Below are 19,595 nucleotides of genomic sequence, written 5' to 3'. Positions count from 1 at the left end.
TCTCTGGTGCTTTTCTTACTGTTTTCTCTACACACTCTTGTAATATTCTGTAAATGTCCCGATTAGTGTCCCCCCCCCCCCACCCCCCATACATCAGGTGCCCCTACCAGAGAAATTCATTAAATTGGGTGCCTCCATCCGACTACCCCCATAAATCAGTTGTCACCATCAGACTACCCGCCTTATATCCGGTGTCACCATAACCCCCCCCTTATATAAGATTCCCCATCACAGTGCCTCTTTACATCAGATGTCCCCATCAGAGTCCTCCGCTAACATTTGTGCCCATCGTAGCCATGGGGGGAGAGGGGGCAAATCCATATTACTTGCCATGGGGGGAGAGGGGGCAAATCCATATTACTTGCCATGGGGAGAGGGGTGTAAATCCATATTACTGGTTATGGGGGGAGGTGGGTAAATCCATATTACTGCCCATGGGGGGAGACGGGTAAATCTATATTACTGGCCATGGGAGGTAAATCCATATTATTTGCCATGGGGGGAGGTGGGTAAATCCATACTACTGGCCATGGGGGGAGGTGGGTAAATCCATACTACTGGCCATGGTTTTGGAAATAGATGTCCACCATGCTCATATAGGTGTGATGGTTGGCTGTCCACAGGCAGGCCATGTGTTATACAGGGGATATAAAAAGTCTACACACCCTGGGTACAATGTCCGGTTTCTGTAATGTAAAAAATCGAGACAAAGGTAAATAATTTCAGAACTTTTTCCACCTTTAATATGACCCATAAATGGTACAACTCAATTGAAAATCAAACTGAAATCTTATAGTTGGAGGGAACTAAAAAAAAAAAAACTAAAATAATATGGTTGCATAAGTGTGCACACCCATAAACTAATACTTTGATTTTATTCCAGCACTCAGTCTTCTAGGCAGGGGAGGAGTCTATCAGCATGGCACATCCTGACTTGGCAATATTTGCCCGCCCTTCTTTGCAAAAACACTCCAAATCTGTCAGATTGTGATGGATCTCCTGTGCACAGCCCTCTTCACATCTCCCCACAGATTTTCAATGGGATTCGGGTCTGGACTCTGGCTGGGCCATTCCAAAACTTGAATCTTCTTCTGGTGAAGAATGAGTTTGTATGTGATTGCTTAATTCTAAACACAGCTACCCCCCCCCCCCCCCAAAAGAGTTCAGTTTTTTTTTCAACTGAGTTGTACAGTTTCTCATTTTTTTACATCACAGAAATCTGACATTTTACCCGGGGTGTGTAGACTTTTTATATCCACTATAAATACACAGTAATGAGAAAAGTGCCCCTTCCTGGGTATTGGTGGAGGTTTTCTGGTTGGTCTCTGTAGTTCCTCCATCGGATCCCCGGGGCCCTCCCTGGTCCGGATATGGAAATGTTGGAGGACCCCCGGGGACCTCCCTGGTCGGGATATGGAAATGTTGGAGGACCCCCGGGGACCTCCCTGGTCGGGATATGGAAATGTTGGAGGACCCCCGGGGACCTCCCTGGTCGGGATATGGAAATGTTGGAGGACCCCCGGGGACCTCCCTGGTCCGGTTATGGAAGTGTTGGAGGACCCCCGGGGACCTCCCTGGTCCGGATATGGAAGTGTTGGAGGACTGGTTGTTTAGTGTGTGCGGATTTCTGCTTAGGCCTCCACCTTTACATGGAACTTCAAACAATGGCACGTTCTATAGAAACTTCATATTGTCTTTGCCCCCGGCCCCTGGAAGGGGTAATAAAGTTAAATAACTCCTCCTAATGGGAGTGCAAACAGACAATGTTATCCTACCAAACATTGCACCAGGCTTTGTCCTCACTTCTGATCCCTGCAGTCCCCTCTTCTCATTCTGGTCCCAAGAATTCACCAGTCCCTCCACCATTCTCTCTTCTCCTCTCCTTCCCTTCTCTCCCAGTCTCCTCTCCTTCCATTCTCTCCCAGTCTCCTCTCCTTCCCATCTCTCCCAGTCTCTTCTCCTTCCCTTCTCTCACAGACTCCTCTCCTTCCCTTCTCTCCCAGTCTTTTCCTCTGCTCTCCTTCTCTCCCAGTCTTCTCTCCTTCTCTCCCAGTCTTCTCTCCTTCTCTCCCAGTCTTCTCTCCTTATCTCCCAGTCTTCTCTCCTTCTCTCCCAGTCTCTTCTCCTTCTCTCCCAGTCTCTTCTCCTTCCCTTCTCTCCCAGTCTCTTCTCCTTCCCTTCTCTCCCAGTCTCTTCTCCTTCCTTTCTCTCCCAGACTCCTCTCCTTCCTTTCTCTCCCAGACTCCTCTCCTTCTTTTCTCTCCCAGTCTCCTCTCATTCCTTTCTCTCCCAGTCTCTTCTCCTTCTTTTCTCTCCCAGACTCCTCTCCTTCCCTTCTCTCCTCTCCCAGTCTCTTCTCCTTCCATTCTCTCCCTTCTCTTCTCTCCTAGTCTCCTCTCCTTCCCTTCTCTCCCAGACTCCTCTCCTTCCCTTCTCTCCCAGACTCCTCTCATTCCCTCCTCTCCCAGTCTCCTCTCCTTCCCTTCTCTCCCAGACTCCTCTCCTTCCCTTCTCTCCCAGTCTCTTCTCCTTCCCTTCTCTCCCAGTCTCCTCTCCTTCCCTTCTCTCCCAGACTCCTCTCCTTCCCTTCTCTCCCAGTCTCCTTCCATTCTCTCCCAGTCTCTTCTCCTTCCCTTCTCTCCCAGTCTTCTCTCCTTCTCTCCCAGTCTCCTCTCCTTCCCTTCTCTCCCAGTCTCCTCTCCTTCTCTCCCAGTCTCATCTCCTTCCCTTCTCTCCCAGTCTTCTCTCCTTCTCTCCCAGTCTCCTCTCCTTCCCTTCTCTCCCAGGCTTCTCTCCCAGTCTCCTCTCCTTCCCTTCTCTCCCAGTCTTCTCTCCTTCTCTCCCAGTCTCCTCTCCTTCCCTTCTCTCCAAGTCTCCTCTCCTTCCCTTCTCTCCCATTCTCTTCTCCTTCCCTTCTCTCCCAGTCCTATCTCATTCCCTTCTCTCCCAGTCTCCTCTCCTTCCCTTCTCTCCCAGTCTCCTCTCCTTCCCTTCTCTTCCAGTCTCTTCTCCTTCCCTTCTCTCCCAGTCTCATCTCATTCCCTTCTCTCCCAGTCTCCTCTCCTTCCCTTCTCTCCCATCCTCTTCTCCTTCCCTTCTCTCCCAGTCTCCTCTCCTTCTCTCCCAGTCTCCTCTCCCAGTCTCCTCTCCTTCTCTCCCAGTCTCCTCTCCCAGTCTCCTCTCCTTCTCTCCCAGTCTCCTCTCCTTCTCTCCCAGTCTCTTCTCCTTCTCTCCCAGTCTCTTCTCCTTCTCTCCCAGTTTCCACTCCTTCTCTCACAGTCTCTTCTCCTTCTCTCCCAGTCTCCTCTCCTTCTCTCCCAGTCTCCTCTCCCAGTCTCTTCTCCTTCTCTCCCAGTCTCTTCTCCCTCTCTCCCAGTCTCTTCTCCTTCTCTCCCAGTCTCTTCTCCTTCTCTCCCAGTCTCCTCTCCTTCTCTCCCAGTCTCCTCTCCTTCTCTCCCAGTCTCCTCTCCCAGTCTCTTCTCCTTCTCTCCCAGTCTCCTCTCCTTCTCTCCCAGTCTCTTCTCCTTCTCTCACAGTCTCTTCTCCTTCTCTCACAGTCTCTTCTCCTTCTCTCACAGTCTCTTCTCCTTCTCTCCCAGTCTCCTCTCCTTCTCTCCCAGTCTCTTCTCCTTCTCTCCCAGTCTCTTCTTCTTCTCTCCCAGTCTCTTCTCCTTCTCTCCCAGTCTCTTCTCCTTCTCTCCCAGTCTCCTCTCCTTCTCTCCCAGTCTCTTCTCCTTCTCTCCCAGTCTCTTCTCCTTCTCTCCCAGTCTCTTCTCCTTCTCTCCCAGTCTCCTCTCCTTCTCTCCCAGTCTCCTCTCCTTCTCTCCCAGTCTCTTCTCCTTCTCTCCCAGTCTCCTCTCCTTCTCTCCCAGTCTCTTCTCCTCTCCCAGTCTCATCTCCTTCTCTCCCAGTCTCATCTCCTTCTCTCCCAGTCTCTTCTCCTTCTCTCACAGTCTCTTCTCCTTCTCTCACAGTCTCTTCTCCTTCTCTCACAGTCTCTTCTCCTTCTCTCCCAGTCTCCTCTCCTTCTCTCCCAGTCTCTTCTCCTTCTCTCCCAGTCTCTTCTTCTTCTCTCCCAGTCTCTTCTCCTTCTCTCCCAGTCTCTTCTCCTTCTCTCCCAGTCTCCTCTCCTTCTCTCCCAGTCTCTTCTCCTTCTCTCCCAGTCTCTTCTCCTTCTCTCCCAGTCTCTTCTCCTTCTCTCCCAGTCTCTTCTCCTTCTCTCCCAGTCTCATCTCCTTCTCTCCCAGTCTCCTCTCCTTCTCTCCCAGTCTCCTCTCCCAGTCTCTTCTCCTTCTCTCCCAGTCTCCTCTCCTTCTCTCCCAGTCTCCTCTCCTTCTCTCCCAGTCTCTTCTCCTTCTCTCCCAGTCTCTTCTTCTCCTTCTCTCCCAGTCTCTTCTTCTCCTTCTCTCCCAGTCTCTTCTCCTTCTCTCCCAGTCTCCTCTCCTTCTCTCCCAGTCTCTTCTTCTTCTCTCCCAGTCTCATCTCCTTCTCTCCCAGTCTCATCTCCTTCTCTCCCAGTCTCCTCTCCTTCTCTCCCAGTCTCCTCTCCCAGTCTCCTCTCCTTCTCTCCCAGTCTCCTCTCCTTCTCTCCCAGTCTCTTCTCCTTCTCTCCCAGTCTCCTCTCCTTCTCTCCCAGTCTCCTCTCCTTCTCTCCCAGTCTCTTCTCCTTCTCTCCCAGTCTCTTCTCCTTCTCTCCCAGTCTCATCTCCTTCTCTCCCAGTCTCATCTCCTTCTCTCACAGTCTCCTCTCCTTCTCTCACAGTCTCCTCTCCCAGTCTCCTCTCCCAGTCTCCTCTCCCAGTCTCCTCTCCCAGTCTCCTCTCCTTCTCTCCCAGTCTCTTCTCCTTCTCTCCCAGTCTCTTCTCCTTCTCTCCCAGTCTCTTCTCCTTCTCTCCCAGTCTCATCTCCTTCTCTCCCAGTCTCCTCTCCTTCTCTCCCAGTCTCCTCTCCCAGTCTCCTCTCCTTCTCTCCCAGTCTCCTCTCCCAGTCTCCTCTCCTTCTCTCCCAGTCTCCTCTCCTTCTCCCCAGTCTCTTCTCCTTCTCTCCCAGTCTCTTCTCCTTCTCTCCCAGTCTCTTCTTCTTCTCTCCCAGTCTCATCTCCTTCTCTCCCAGTCTCCTCTCCTTCTCTCCCAGTCTCCTCTCCCAGTCTCCTCTCCTTCTCTCCCAGTCTCCTCTCCCAGTCTCCTCTCCTTCTCTCCCAGTCTCCTCTCCTTCTCTCCCAGTCTCCTCTCCTTCTCTCCCAGTCTCCTCTCCTTCTCTCCCAGTCTCCTCTCCTTCTCTCCCAGTCTCTTCTCCTTCTCTCCCAGTCTCTTCTCCTTCTCTCCCAGTCTCCCTCTCCTTCTCTCCCAGTCTCTTCTCCTTCTCTCCCAGTCTCCTCTCCCAGTCTCTTCTCCTTCTCTCCCAGTCTCTTCTCCTTCTCTCCCAGTCTCCTCTCCCAGTCTCTTCTCCTTCTCTCCCAGTCTCTTCTCCTTCTCTCCCAGTCTCCTCTCCTTCTCTCCTAGTCTCCTCTCCCAGTCTCTTCTCCTTCTCTCCCAGTCTCTTCTCCTTCTCTCCCAGTCTCCTCTCCTTCTCTCCCAGTCTCTTCTCCTTCTCTCCCAGTCTCCTTCCCTTCTCTCCCAGTCTCCTCTCCTTCTCTCCCAGTCTCCTCTCCTTCTCTCCCAGTCTCTTCTCCTCCTCTCCCAGTCTCTTCTCCTTCTCTCCCAGTCTCTTCTCCTTCTCTCCCAGTCTCATCTCCTTCTCTCCCAGTCTCCTCTCCTTCTCTCCCAGTCTCCTCTCCCAGTCTCCTCTCCCAGTCTCCTCTCCTTCTCTCCCAGTCTCCTCTCCCAGTCTCCTCTCCTTCTCTCCCAGTCTCCTCTCCTTCTCTCCCAGTCTCCTCTCCTTCTCTCCCAGTCTCTTCTCCTTCTCTCCCAGTCTCTTCTCCATCTCTCCCAGTTTCCACTCCTTCTCTCACAGTCTCTTCTTCTTCTCTCCCAGTCTCCTCTCCTTCTCTCCCAGTCTCCTCTCCCAGTCTCTTCTCCTTCTCTCCCAGTCTCTTCTCCTTCTCTCCCAGTCTCTTCTCCTTCTCTCCCAGTCTCCTCTCCTCTCCCAGTCTCCTCTCCTTCTCTCCCAGTCTCCTCTCCCAGTCTCTTCTCCTTCTCTCCCAGTCTCCTCTCCTTCTCTCCCAGTCTCTTCTCCTTCTCTCACAGTCTCTTCTCCTTCTCTCACAGTCTCTTCTCCTTCTCTCACAGTCTCCTCTCCTTCTCTCCCAGTCTCTTCTCCTTCTCTCCCAGTCTCTTCTTCTTCTCTCCCAGTCTCTTCTCCTTCTCTCCCAGTCTCTTCTCCTTCTCTCCCAGTCTCTTCTCCTTCTCTCCCAGTCTCCTCTCCTTCTCTCCCAGTCTCTTCTCCTTCTCTCCCAGTCTCTTCTCCTTCTCTCCCAGTCTCCTCTCCTTCTCTCCCAGTCTCTTCTCCTTCTCTCCCAGTCTCCTCTCCTTCTCTCCCAGTCTCTTCTCCTCTCCCAGTCTCTTCTCCTTCTCTCCCAGTCTCATCTCCTTCTCTCCCAGTCTCTTCTCCTTCTCTCCCAGTCTCTTCTCCTTCTCTCCCAGTCTCATCTCCTTCTCTCCCAGTCTCCTCTCCTTCTCTCCCAGTCTCCTCTCCCAGTCTCTTCTCCTTCTCTCCCAGTCTCTTCTCCTTCTCTCCCAGTCTCTTCTTCTCCTTCTCTCCCGGTCTCTTCTTCTCCTTCTCTCCCGGTCTCTTCTTCTCCTTCTCTCCCAGTCTCTTCTTCTCCTTCTCTCCCAGTCTCTTCTCCTTCTCTCCCAGTCTCATCTCCTTCTCTCCCAGTCTCCTCTCCTTCTCTCCCAGTCTCCTCTCCCAGTCTCTTCTCCTTCTCTCCCAGTCTCTTCTCCTTCTCTCCCAGTCTCTTCTTCTCCTTCTCTCCCGGTCTCTTCTTCTCCTTCTCTCCCGGTCTCTTCTTCTCCTTCTCTCCCGGTCTCTTCTTCTCCTTCTCTCCCAGTCTCTTCTCCTTCTCTCCCAGTCTCCTCTCCTTCTCTCCCAGTCTCCTCTCCTTCTCTCCCAGTCTCCTCTCCCAGTCTCCTCTCCCAGTCTCCTCTCCTTCTCTCCCAGTCTCTTCTCCTTCTCTCCCAGTCTCTTCTCCTTCTCTCCCAGTCTCCTCTCCCAGTCTCTTCTCCTTCTCTCCCAGTCTCCTCTCCTTCTCTCCCAGTCTCCTCTCCTTCTCTCCCAGTCTCTTCTCCTTCTCTCCCAGTCTCCTCTCCTTCTCTCCCAGTCTCTTCTCCTTCTCTCCCAGTCTCCTCTCCTTCTCTCCCAGTCTCCTCTCCTTCTCTCTCAGTCTCCTCTCCCAGTATATTCTGAGCACCTTGTCTCTCCTCTATAGATGGATCTCTATAATGACTCTCCTTGCCCCCCCCCCGGTCCCCTCCCCTGTGTTGGGCTGTGGGATTAGGGGGTGATGGTGATTGGTTTGCCCGGTTTCTGGGACCCCATTACCTCCCTCGGGCAGGTTGGGGGTTGGGTGTCGGAATTCTCATGAACGTTTCTCAGAATAAATTTTCAGCAATTTCCTAGAAGAAGTCCTGAAAGCTGACACTGCGGAGGTCTGTAGTGACGGTTCCCGTATACAGGGGCTCCTCTCCCCCCCCCCCGTATACAGGGGCTCCTCTCCCCCATATACAGGGGCTCCTCTCCCCCGTATACAGGGGCTCCTCTCCCCCATATACAGGGGCTCCTCTCCCCCATATACAGGGGCTCCTCTCCCCCCCCGTATACAGGGGCTCCTCTCTTCCCCCCCCCCCGTATACAGGGGCTACTCTCTCCCCCCCCCCGTATACAGGGGCTACTCTCTCCCCCCCCGTATACAGGGGCTCCTCTCCCCCCCACCCTGTATACAGGGGCTCCTCTCCCCCCCCCCCGTATACAGGGGCTCCTCTCCCCCATATACAGGGGCTCCTCTCCCCCGTATACAGGGGCTCCTCTCCCCCATATACAGGGGCTCCTCTCCCCCATATACAGGGGCTCCTCTCCCCCCCCCCGTATACAGGGGCTCCTCTCCCCCCCCCGTATACAGGGGCTCCTCTCCCCCCCCCGTATACAGGGGCTCCTCTCCCCCATATACAGGGGCTCCTCCCCCCCCCCCCCCCGTATACAGGGGCTCCTCTCCCCCATATACAGGGGCTCCTCTCCCCCCCCCCCCGTATACAGGGGCTCCTCCCCCCCCCCGTATACAGGGGCTCCCCCCTCCCTCCCCGTATACAGGGGTTCATCTCCCCCCCCAGTATACAGGGGCTCCTCTCCCCCTCCCCGTATACAGGGGCTCCCCCCCATATACAGGGGCTCCTCTCCCCCCCGTATACAGGGGCTCCTCTCCCCCATATACAGGGGCTCCTCTCCCCCCCCCCGTATACAGGGGCTCCTCTCCCCCCCCCCCCCCTATACAGGGGCTCCCCCCTCCCTCCCCGTATACAGGGGTTCATCTCCCCCCCCCGTATACATTGGCTCCTCTCCCCCCCCGTATACAGGGGCTCCCCCCTCCCTCCCCGTATACAGGGGTTCATCTCCCCCCCCCGTATACAGGGGCTCCTCTCCCCCTCCCCGTATACAGGGGCTCCCCCCCGTATACAGGGGCTCCCCCCTCCCTCCCCGTATACAGGGGTTCATCTCCCCCCACCGTATACAGGGGCTCCTCTCCCCCCTCCGTATACAGGGGCTCCCCCCCGTATACAGGGGCTCCTCTCCCCCCCCCCGTATACAGGGGCTCCTCTCCCCCCCGTATACAGGGGCTCCTCCCCCCCCATATACAGGGGCTCCTCTTCTCCCCCATATACAGGGGCTCCTCTCCCCCCCCATATACAGGGGCTCCTCTCCCCCCTTTATACAGGGGCTCCCCCCCCATATACAGGGGCTCCCCCCCCATATACAGGGGCTCCTCTCCCCCCTTTATACAGGGGCTCCCCCATATACAGGGGCTCCCCCCCCCATATACAGGGGCTCCTCTCCCCCCCCCCCCCCCCGTATACAGGGGCTCCTCTCCTCCCCCCCGTATACATGGGCTCCTCTCCCCCCCCGTATACAGGGGCTCCTCTCCCCCCCCCCCCGTATACCTGGGCTCCTCTCCCCCCCCCCCGTATACAGGGGCCCCCCCTCCCTCCCCCCCATCTCTGGGGTTCTCAGACCACACACAGATGGGGTGCCCAGTCCCTCAGTGTATGGAAGGAGGCGGGACCCACAATGTCACACCTACCTCTTCAGTAAAGGATCATGACCTTCACAGGTGTAGCGGCTCCTCTCCTGCACTGACACGGCTTCCTCTGATTTCACCGCACACTGCGAGCTTCTTGTAACGTGCATCAGAAGCTGCAGCAAGTCAGATAGAGCCCTGCCTCATTTCCTGGCTGGTGGACGGCCGGCATCATCTAGCCCTTTCCTCCATAGCCTGTCCATGACCTGCCCCTTTTATGCATTGGATTTCAGTTCCTGCAATCATGGAGGCTCAGCATCACATGTGGGCGTTACCTATGCAAATACAGTCTGTCTAGGAACGCCCACTCCTCCAGACACCCACCTATCAATGCTCTGTAATAATTGCCTAAAGTGCCAGCTGATCCCTCTGCTCCTCCCACAATCCACTGAAAGAAATAGGGTGGGGCTTCAGGTATAAGATGACAGCTGAGCCCTCTGCTCCTCCCACAATCCGCTGAAAGAAATAGGGTGGGGCTTCAGGTATAAGAAGACAGCTGATCCCTCTGCTCCTCCCACAATCCGCTGAAAGAAATAGGGTGGGGCTTCAGATATAAGAAGACAGCTGATCCATCTGCTCCTCCCACAATGCACTGGAAACAAAGGGTGTGGCTTCAGGTATAAGATGACAGCTGAGCCCTCTGCTCCTCCCACAATCCACTGAAAGAAATAGGGTGTGGCTTCAGGTATAAGAAGACAGCTGATCCATCTGCTCCTCCCACAATCCACTGAAAGAAATAGGGTGGGGCTTCAGGTATAAGAAGACAGCTGATCCATCTGCTCCTCCCACAATGCACTGGAAACAAAGGGTGTGGCTTCAGGTATAAGATGACAGCTGAGCCCTCTGCTCCTCCCACAATGCACTGAAAAAAAGGGTGGGGCTTTAGGTATAAAATTACAGCTGCGCCCTCAAAGAAAAGAAGGTGGGGCTTCAAGTATAAAAGTCAGTTCAGCCTTCTGTCCCTCCCACAATGCACTGGGGAAAAAGGCGGAGCTTTAGGTGTAGAGTCATCTGTTCTTATGTTGTTTTTTCCCAATATTGGAGGTGTGACTCCTCTCAGGGACCTCACTGTCTTTGGCTCCGCCCCTAATTTTCAGCATCACATGTGGGCGTTACCTATGCAAATACAGTCTGCATAGGAACGCCCACTTCTCCAGACTGTCATCCATCCATCAAGGCATTTTGTTATTTGCCTAACTCCTCCCACTGCATGCATCAGAAATGAGGGGTACTGGGATGTTTTCAGGAAGCTCCCTGCTGGCCCCTCCCACCAGCCATGATCTCCCTACATTGCATAGAGAAGAACAGAGACCCGGTGATGACAAAGAATAATGAAAATGGAAAGATTTTATTATAAAAATGCGATTGTCATGTTGATGGGGGGAGGGGGGAGATTCTGAACTTGCATGGACTCCCTTCATCCTCCGGCTCTGTATTCCTTCTCTGTAGAGGAGGATAGAGATCTGTCTGAGAATTCGCTGGACAGACGTTTGTTATGTCTGCTGACCAATGGGAGCCGCGTCTTCCCAGACTCAGTCCTCCATAGACACAGATCCGTCTGTGTGGATTGCAGGAAATGTCTGGCCGGGAGATGGAATCTCCAATTAATGAGCCGATTCTTTACCGCCGTCCTGGAAAAAATAAATAAACCCCAACGTTGGCTGGTTAAAGCAGAACTCCGGACACAAACATTCCCGGCACTTATGGGATGGGGGAGGGGGGGGGCGATTGGGCAGCTCAAAAGCCACAAATAATGTAAAATGAACAAAATTATAAACACAACACTTTTGTTTTTTGCCCCCTTTTTTCATGTAAATGTAAAAAAATAAAAAATGGCGCCTCCCTGTGATGTGTAGAACATTAATAGAAATAGAATATAAAGATGCGGCTGCCTTAAATTTTTGGATAACCAAAAAATAAATAAAAGTAAATGTGAGGCGCCGATATAAAAAAGTGCCAAGTGGTAGACAAATACGGGGTTAATAAATAAAGTGATCGGTATTAAGAATGAATACAAATAATCATAAAGTGCAAAAATATCATCCAATTATAAAAATACATCCAGTCCATAAATTCATAAAGTGCAACAGTAATTATTCTGTGCAAAAAACTCCACCACAAAAAGGGACAAAAGCTGCTGAGCAAATCTTCTTAATTTATAAAAAGTGCTTTAAATGTTCCTTCACCCGTTAATGTGGGGGTCACCAGAAATCAAAGGGCCTCCAGGACCCCAGCTTGCTCTATATTTTGTAGATAGATGGTCTCCTTGTATATATAGTAGATAGATGGTCTCCTTGGATATATAGTAGATAGATGGCCTCCTTGGATATATAATAGATAGATGATCTCCTTGGATATATAGTATATAGATGGTCTCCTTGGATATATAGTAGATAGATGGTCTCCTTGGATATATAATAGATAGATGGTCTCCTTGGATATATAGTAGATAGATGGTCTTCTTGGATATATAGTATATAGATGGTCTCCTTGGATATATAATAGATAGATGGTCTCCTTGGATATATAGTAGATAGATGGTCTTCTTGGATATATAGTAGATAGATGGTCTTCTTGGATATATAGTAGATAGATGGTCTTCTTGGATATATAGTAGATAGATGATTTCCTTGGATATATAGTAGATAGATGGTCTCCTTGTATATATAGTAGATAGATGGTCTCCTTGGATATATAGTAGATAGATGGTCTCCTTGTATATATAGTATATAGATGGTCTTCTTGGATATATAGTAGATAGATGGTCTTCTTGGATATATAGTAGATAGATGGTCTTCTTGGATATATAGTAGATAGATGGTCTTCTTGGATATATAGTAGATAGATGATTTCCTTGGATATATAGTAGATAGATGGTCTCCTTGTATATATAGTAGATAGATGGTCTCCTTGGATATATAGTAGATAGATGGTCTCCTTGTATATATAGTATATAGATGGTCTTCTTGGATATATAGTAGATAGATGGTCTCCTTGGATATATAGTAGATAGATGGCCTCCTTGGATATATAATAGATAGATGATCTCCTTGGATATATAGTATATAGATGGTCTCCTTGGATATATAGTAGATAGATGGTCTCCTTGGATATATAATAGATAGATGGTCTCCTTGGATATATAGTATATAGATGGTCTCCTTGGATATATAGTAGATAGATGGTCTCCTTGTATATATAGTATATAGATGGTCTTCTTGGATATATAGTAGATAGATGGTCTCCTTGGATATATAGTAGATAGATGGTCTCCTTGGATATATAGTAGATAGATGGTCTCCTTGGATATATAGTAGATAGATGGTCTCCCTGTGTTCACAAGGGATTGCTATGCACTTATCCCCTCAATCAGGATATTGTTGCCGTTTCCCAAGAAAATTAAAAAAACAATAGGATTGCACAATAACGTTTTTAAAAGGTTTATTATACACAATAATGAAGAATGGTACATCCAAATAGCGGAGAGCAGAGTAATGTGTGAACGTTGTTCGGTAACAGCGTGCCTTCCACAATGCATTCCGACAGTGGGCAGAAATGACGAACCGGAAGTGATCACCGAACCAACCTCAGTGGATTACGTGATAACGCGTCATCAGGAAGTTGGTCGTCTGCCATTTTTCTGTTTCCTAAATAACCTAAGGTTAATAGTAATTGGTGGATAGTGGCCAATAGAGTAATACACCTTTTAAAGGTGGAGGAGACCAAGAAGACCATCTATCTACTATATATCCAAGGAGACCATCTATCTACTATATATACAAGGAAACCATCTATCTACTATATATATCCAAGGAGACCATCTATCTACTATATATCCAAGGTGACCATCTATCTACTATATATCCAAGGAGAGCATCTACTGTATCTACTATATATCCAAGGAGACCATCTATCTACTATATATCCAAGGAGACCATCTATCTACTATATATCCAAGGAGACCATCTATCTACTATATATACAAGGAGACCATCTATCTACTATATATCCAAGGTGACCATCTATCTACTATATATCCAAGGAGGCCATCTATCTACTATATATCCAAGGTGACCATCTATCTACTATATATCCAAGGAGACCATCTATCTACTATATATCCAAGGAGGCCATCTATCTACTATATATACAAGGAGACCATCTATCTACTATATATACAAGGAGACCATCTATCTACTATATATCCAAGGAGACCATCTATCTACTATATATCCAAGGAGACCATCTATCTACTATATATCCAAGGAGACCATCTATCTATTATATATCCAAGGAGACCATCTATCTACTATATATCCAAGGAGACCATCTATCTACTATATATCCAAGGAGACCATCTATCTACTATATATCCAAGGAGACCATCTATCTACTATATATCCAAGGAGACCATCTATCTACTATATATCCAAGGAGACCATCTATCTATTATATATCCAAGGAGACCATCTATCTACTATATATCCAAGGAGGCCATCTATCTACTATATATCCAAGGAGACCATCTATCTACTATATATCCAAGGAGACCATCTATCTACTATATATCCAAGGAGATCATCTATCTACTATCTATCCAAGCAGACCATCTATCTACTATATATCCAAGGAGACCATCTATCTACTATCTATCCAAGCATACCATCTATCTACTATATATCCAAGCAGACCATCTATCTACTATATATACAAGGAGACCATCTATATACTATATATCCAAGGAGACCATCTACTGTATCTACTATATATCCAAGGTGACCATCTATCTACTATATATCCAAGGAGACCATCTACTGTATCTACTATATATCCAAGGAGACCATTTTTCTACTATATATCCAAGGAGACCATCTATCTACTATATATCCAAGGAGACCATCTATCTATTATATATCCAAGGAGATCATCTATCTACTATATATCCAAGGAGGCCATCTATCTACTATATATCCAAGGAGACCATCTATCTACTATATATCCAAGGAGACCATCTATCTACTATATATCCAAGGAGATCATCTATCTACTATCTATCCAAGCAGACCATCTATCTACTATATATCCAAGGAGACCATCTATCTACTATATATACAAGGAGACCATCTATATACTATATATCCAAGGAGACCATCTACTGTATCTACTATATATCCAAGGTGACCATCTATCTACTATATATCCAAGGAGACCATCTACTGTATCTACTATATATCCAAGGAGACCATCTATCTACTATATATCCAAGGAGACCATCTATCTACTATATATCCAAGGAGACCACCTATCTACCAAATATAAAGCAAGCTGGGTCCTGGAGGCCCTTATATCTGGTGAGTTACCCTCCACATTAACGGGTGAAGGAACATTTCTCAATTAAGATGATTTGCTCAGCACCTTTTGTCACTTTTTGTGGTGGAGTTTTTTGCACAGAAAATGACTGTTGCACTTTATGAATTTATGGACTGGATGTATTTTCATATCTAGTTTTTTAATTGGATGACAGGGTATTAACCCCTCTCCACAGTTAGACATCAGGGGGCTAAAAAACAACCCCTGATGACTCATTAAAGAGAACCTGTAAAAAATAAAGTTTAGTGTAAATAAAAAGATAAAGTTACAGCGAAGCAGTTAAAGTAGAACTAAAGGCATCCCTTTGGATAAAGAAAGGGAGGGTTATGACCCCTGAAAGTTTTTACAGGTCCCCTCCTCCCTGCATTGCCAGTCTGTGCTGGATGGATAAAGCCAGTAAAACATTCACATATCCAGACGTCATCTCTAAGGAAGCGTCTAAATTCCAGCAACTCAATCTGCTCCTTCTATTAGCTAAAATGAATGTGGAACTAAAGCCAAAACCTTTTTTTTTTGTTTTGAATAGAGTAAGGGGGGGGGGGGTTATAACCACTATTTTTTATTTTTTTGCCATCTGTGTCCCATAGGGAAGATTTACCTTAATTTTCTGTCCCATAGCCAAAACAGGTGAGAAGAAATCCCTCCAAATTAAAGGACACACCAGTTTGGGTACATCCCCACCCACCATAGCATACAGCAGCAGCCCTGAAGAAGGGGGAGTCTCTGTTCCCCCAAAACGCGTTGGTTTTATCATGCTTTGCCACTTTCAGTAAAACTGATATTTATTCACCTCTGCTTTACTTCCAATTGGATATCGGGCGCTCCTTTTACTGTCCCTCAAAAGTCTATGTGGAAACAACCTTAAAGCCGTACCCAGAGGTAGGAGCCCAAGTCCCTCAAAAGGGCTCACCGCCACCTTTCTGCCAAGTTGGGTCGGATCCATCAGGAGACAACTCTCCCAACACGCCCCCACCATCACCCACTCACAGACCCCCAACCAAGTGAGTCAATCCAGCGCGGTCTCCCGCCTTACTAGATAAATAAGTCAAAGTGTCCAAATCCGGATGATGAAATCCATATAGAAAAGAAAATTCTGTGATCCAAAATGGAAAGAAGGGAAAAATACCACCAGGGATCCAATTACCAAATGAAGAACCTTGGGAGCGCTTACCAGAAAAAATAGACTCTAATACCAATGGCATGGAGTCGCATGAGCATAGGGTTTAGAGACTTGCTGAAGCAGTCCTTGATGTATGGTCCCTCTTACGCTGGCTTGGAGCGTTTTTTCATGTTTTTTTGCAGAAACGCACAACATTTTTGTAGCAATTTTGCAGAAACATGGGTTCCTATGGAACACGATCACATCAATGCCTTTATAGTGCCTCTGCGTTTTTGGAAAGGGTCAGGGAACGCAAAACGGTGGGTTTTTTTTGCATTTTTGGTTTATTAGACTTCAGCGGAGAAGTTGCTAAAAGCATATAGTGCGTATTTACAGCGCTTTTATACCACAGTTTTGCTGCGATTTGCATTTTTTTCATCTGAACAACAACAAATTTGCCCAAAAAAAGCATAAAAAAATCGAAATCGCTGTAAAATTGTGGTAAAAACTGCAAAAAGCACTGCAGAAATGCTCAAATGCAAACCTTTGACTGCATTCACACCTACAGTATCTGACAAAAGTAAGTACACCCCTCACATAAATATTTTATTCTATCTTTTCATGTGACAACACTGAAGAAATGAGACTTTGCTACAATGTAAAGTAGTGAGTGTACAGCTTGTATAACAGTGTAAATTTACTGTCCCCTCAAAATAACTCAACACACAGCCATTAATGTCTAAACCGCTGGCAACAAAAGTCAGTACACCCCTAAGTAACAACACACAGCCATTAATGAAAATAAAAAGTTGTGAGTATTTGACCTCACGTGACCGCGCCTGGGATTCTAGTGAAAGGAAGTTATAATAAATTCAATTGTGAGTACACCCCTAAGTGACAATGTCCAAATTGGGCCCAATTAGCCATTTTCCCTCCCCGGTGTCATGTGACTCGTTAGTGTTACAAGGTCTCAGGTATGAATGGGGAGCAGGTGTGGTAAATTTAGTGTTATCGCTCTCACTCTCTCATACTGGTCACTGGAAGTTCAACATGGCACCTCATGGCAAAGAACTCTGTGAGGATCTGAAAAAAGAATTGCTGCTCTACATAAAGATGGCCTAGGCTATAAGAAGATTGCCAAGACTCTGAAACTGAGCTGCAACATGGTGGCCAAGACCATACAGCGGTTTAACAGGACAGGTTCCACTCAGAACAGGCCTCACCATGGTCCACCAAAGAAGTTGAGTGCCGTGCTCAGCGTCATATCCAGAGGTTGTCTTTGGGAAATAGACGTATGAGCGCTGCCAGCATTGCTGCAGAGGCTGAAGGGGTGGGGGAGGGGTCAGCCTGTCAGTGCTCAGACCATACGCCGCACACTGCATCAAATTGGTCTGCATGGCTGTCATCCCAGAAGGAAGCCTCTTCTAAAGATGATGGACAAGAAAGCCCGCAAACAGTTTGCTGAAGACAAGCAGACTAAGGACTTGGATTACTGGAACCATCTCCTGTGCTCTGATGAGACCAAGATAAACTTATTTGGTGTCAGATGGTGTCAGGCGTGTGTGGGGGCAACCAGGTGAGGAGTACAAAGACAAGTGTGTCTTCCTACAGTCAAGCATGGTGGTGGGGGTGTCATGGTCTGGGGCTGCATGAGTGCTGCCGGCACTGGGAAGCTACAGTTCATTGAGGGAACCATGAATGCCAACATGTACTGTGACATACTGAAGCAGAGCATGATCCCCTCCCTTCAGAGACTGGGGGGCAGGGCAATATTCCAACATAACGACCCCAAACACCTCCAAGACGACCACTGCCTTGCTAAAGAAGCTGAGGGTAAAGGTGATGGACTGGCCAAGCGTCTCCAGACCTAAACCCTATTGAGCATCTGTGGGGATCCTCAAATGAAAGGTGGAGGAGCGCAAGGTCTCTAACATCCACCAGCTCTGTGATGTCATCATGGAGGAGGGGAAGAGGACTGCAGTGACAACCTGTGAAGCTCTGGTGAACTCCATGCCCAAGAGGGTTAAGGCAGTGCTGGAAAATAATGGTGGCCACACAAAATATTGACCCTTTGGGCCCAATTTGGACATTGTCACTTAGGGGTGTACTGACTTTTGTTGCCAGCGGTTTAGACATTAATGGCTGTGTCCTATCTTACATCATCAAATACAAATTATATATAATTCATATAAATATTATATATAATTTGTATTTGATGATGTAAGATAGGACACCATAATATTTTTGAGCGCTGTCTCCCTTTCCTCACTCACTAAGCACACAACCCCTTGTTGTTTTGACTAGCGGCTCAAGAAAAATGAATTATTTATTTATTTATTATAGTTGCACAGATACGCAACATTTCATTCACAATTGAATTTATTATAACTTCCTTTTCACTAGAATCCTAGGCACGGTCACGTGAGGTCAAATACTCACAACTTTTTAATTTCATTAATGGCTGTGTGTCGTCACTTAGGGGTGTACTGACTTTTGTTGCCAGCGGTTTAGACATTAATGGCTGTGTGTTGAGTTATTTTGAGGGGACAGTAAATTTACACTGTTATACAAGCTGTACACTCACTACTTTACATTGTAGCAAAGTCTCATTTCTTCAGTGTTGTCACATGAAAAGATAGAATAAAATATTTATGTGAGGGGTGTACTTACTTTTGTCAGATGCTGTATGTATGTTGCTTTGGAGCATTTCTGTAGTGCTTTTTGCTGTTCTTTCCACGGTTTTTGTACCACGATTTTACCGCAATTTGCCTTTTGCGTTTTTTTGGTGGGAAATTTGTTGCAAAGTTGCAAAATTGCGGTAAAAATGCAATACTTGCGTTTTGGATGGAGGTCTATTGAAGTTTATTACATGCAAGATGCTGCATTTTGCAAGAAAAAAAAGTCGCCGACCCTTTCCAAAAACGCAGAAACACAAAAATGCATGGATGTGAACGCGTTCCTTAGGAACCCCATGTTAAAAAAATGAAACGTATTTCTGCAAAAAGAATGAAAAAACGCATTAGTGTGAATCCAGCCTTTGTGTGAAAAAAAATATAAATGTCATTTGGCTACAGTAATGCATGACCGTGCAATTACCAGTTAAAGTATCGCAGTGCTGAATAGCAAAAAATGGCCTAAATATGAAGGGGGGTAAATCTTTTGTGGGTGAAGTGGTTAAAGTTGTTTTATTTTTATTTTTCTTCTTGGTGTTGCAGGTTGAGGTTCTGCTGGAGCTGTGCAGAGAGGTCCGATCCAACAGCCCTTCCCCCATACAGCGACCCCCCAGCAGCTGCTCCATCCTGGCCGACCCCCCGGTGATCAAGGAGATGGTGACGCAGGAGATTCGGATGTTACTGCAGAGTGTGAGGAGCAAAGCGCGACGCCAGGGCCTGTGAGTCTCACCTCCCCCCCCTGCTATTTGTATTACAGGTAACTCGGTGTCCGGTCCTTTCAGACAATCGATCAGATCGCATCCACCTGCCAGCTTTTAACCATTTAAGGACCTGGCCTATTTATGAAGATTACTTAGAACCCCAAACATTATATATATATATTTTCTTTTTTTTAAGCAAAGACTCTGGAGAATAAAATGGCGATCGTTGCAATATTTTATGTCTCACTGTATTTGTGCAGAAGTCTTTCAAATGCAGTTTTTTGGGAAAAAATACACAATAAAGTAAACAGTAAAGTTAGCCCAATTTTTTTTTTGTATATTGTGAAAGATGACGTCACGCCGAGTAAATAGATACCCAACATGTTATGGTTTAAAATTGCGCACACCCGCGGAATAGGGACAAAGTACGGTACCTAAAATTTTCCATAGGCGACGCTTTAACAATTTTTAACATTTACCAGTTTAGAGGTACAGAGGAGGTATTTTTCTAGAATTATTGCTCTCGC

The 19,595-nt window shown here is 47.6% G+C and overlaps 1 protein-coding gene across 1 annotated transcript in view; it reads left to right on the top strand.

Annotated features, from left to right (window-relative positions):
• CCDC24 (coiled-coil domain containing 24) overlaps positions 1–19,595 on the top strand; it is an 83,627-nt gene that overhangs the window by 7,962 nt on the left and 56,070 nt on the right. The window contains exon 3 of the mRNA XM_082265026.1: positions 18,911–19,086. Coding sequence (XP_082121152.1) covers positions 18,911–19,086 — 176 coding nt within the window. The remainder of the gene's footprint in view (positions 1–18,910; positions 19,087–19,595) is intronic.

Source organism: Pelophylax lessonae (genome assembly GCF_965119305.1).
Source record: "Pelophylax lessonae genome assembly, chromosome: 8".
Classification (NCBI taxonomy): domain Eukaryota; kingdom Metazoa; phylum Chordata; class Amphibia; order Anura; family Ranidae; genus Pelophylax; species Pelophylax lessonae.
Note: the sequence above shows the minus strand (reverse complement) of the source record. Positions and strands in the feature narration are given on the sequence as shown.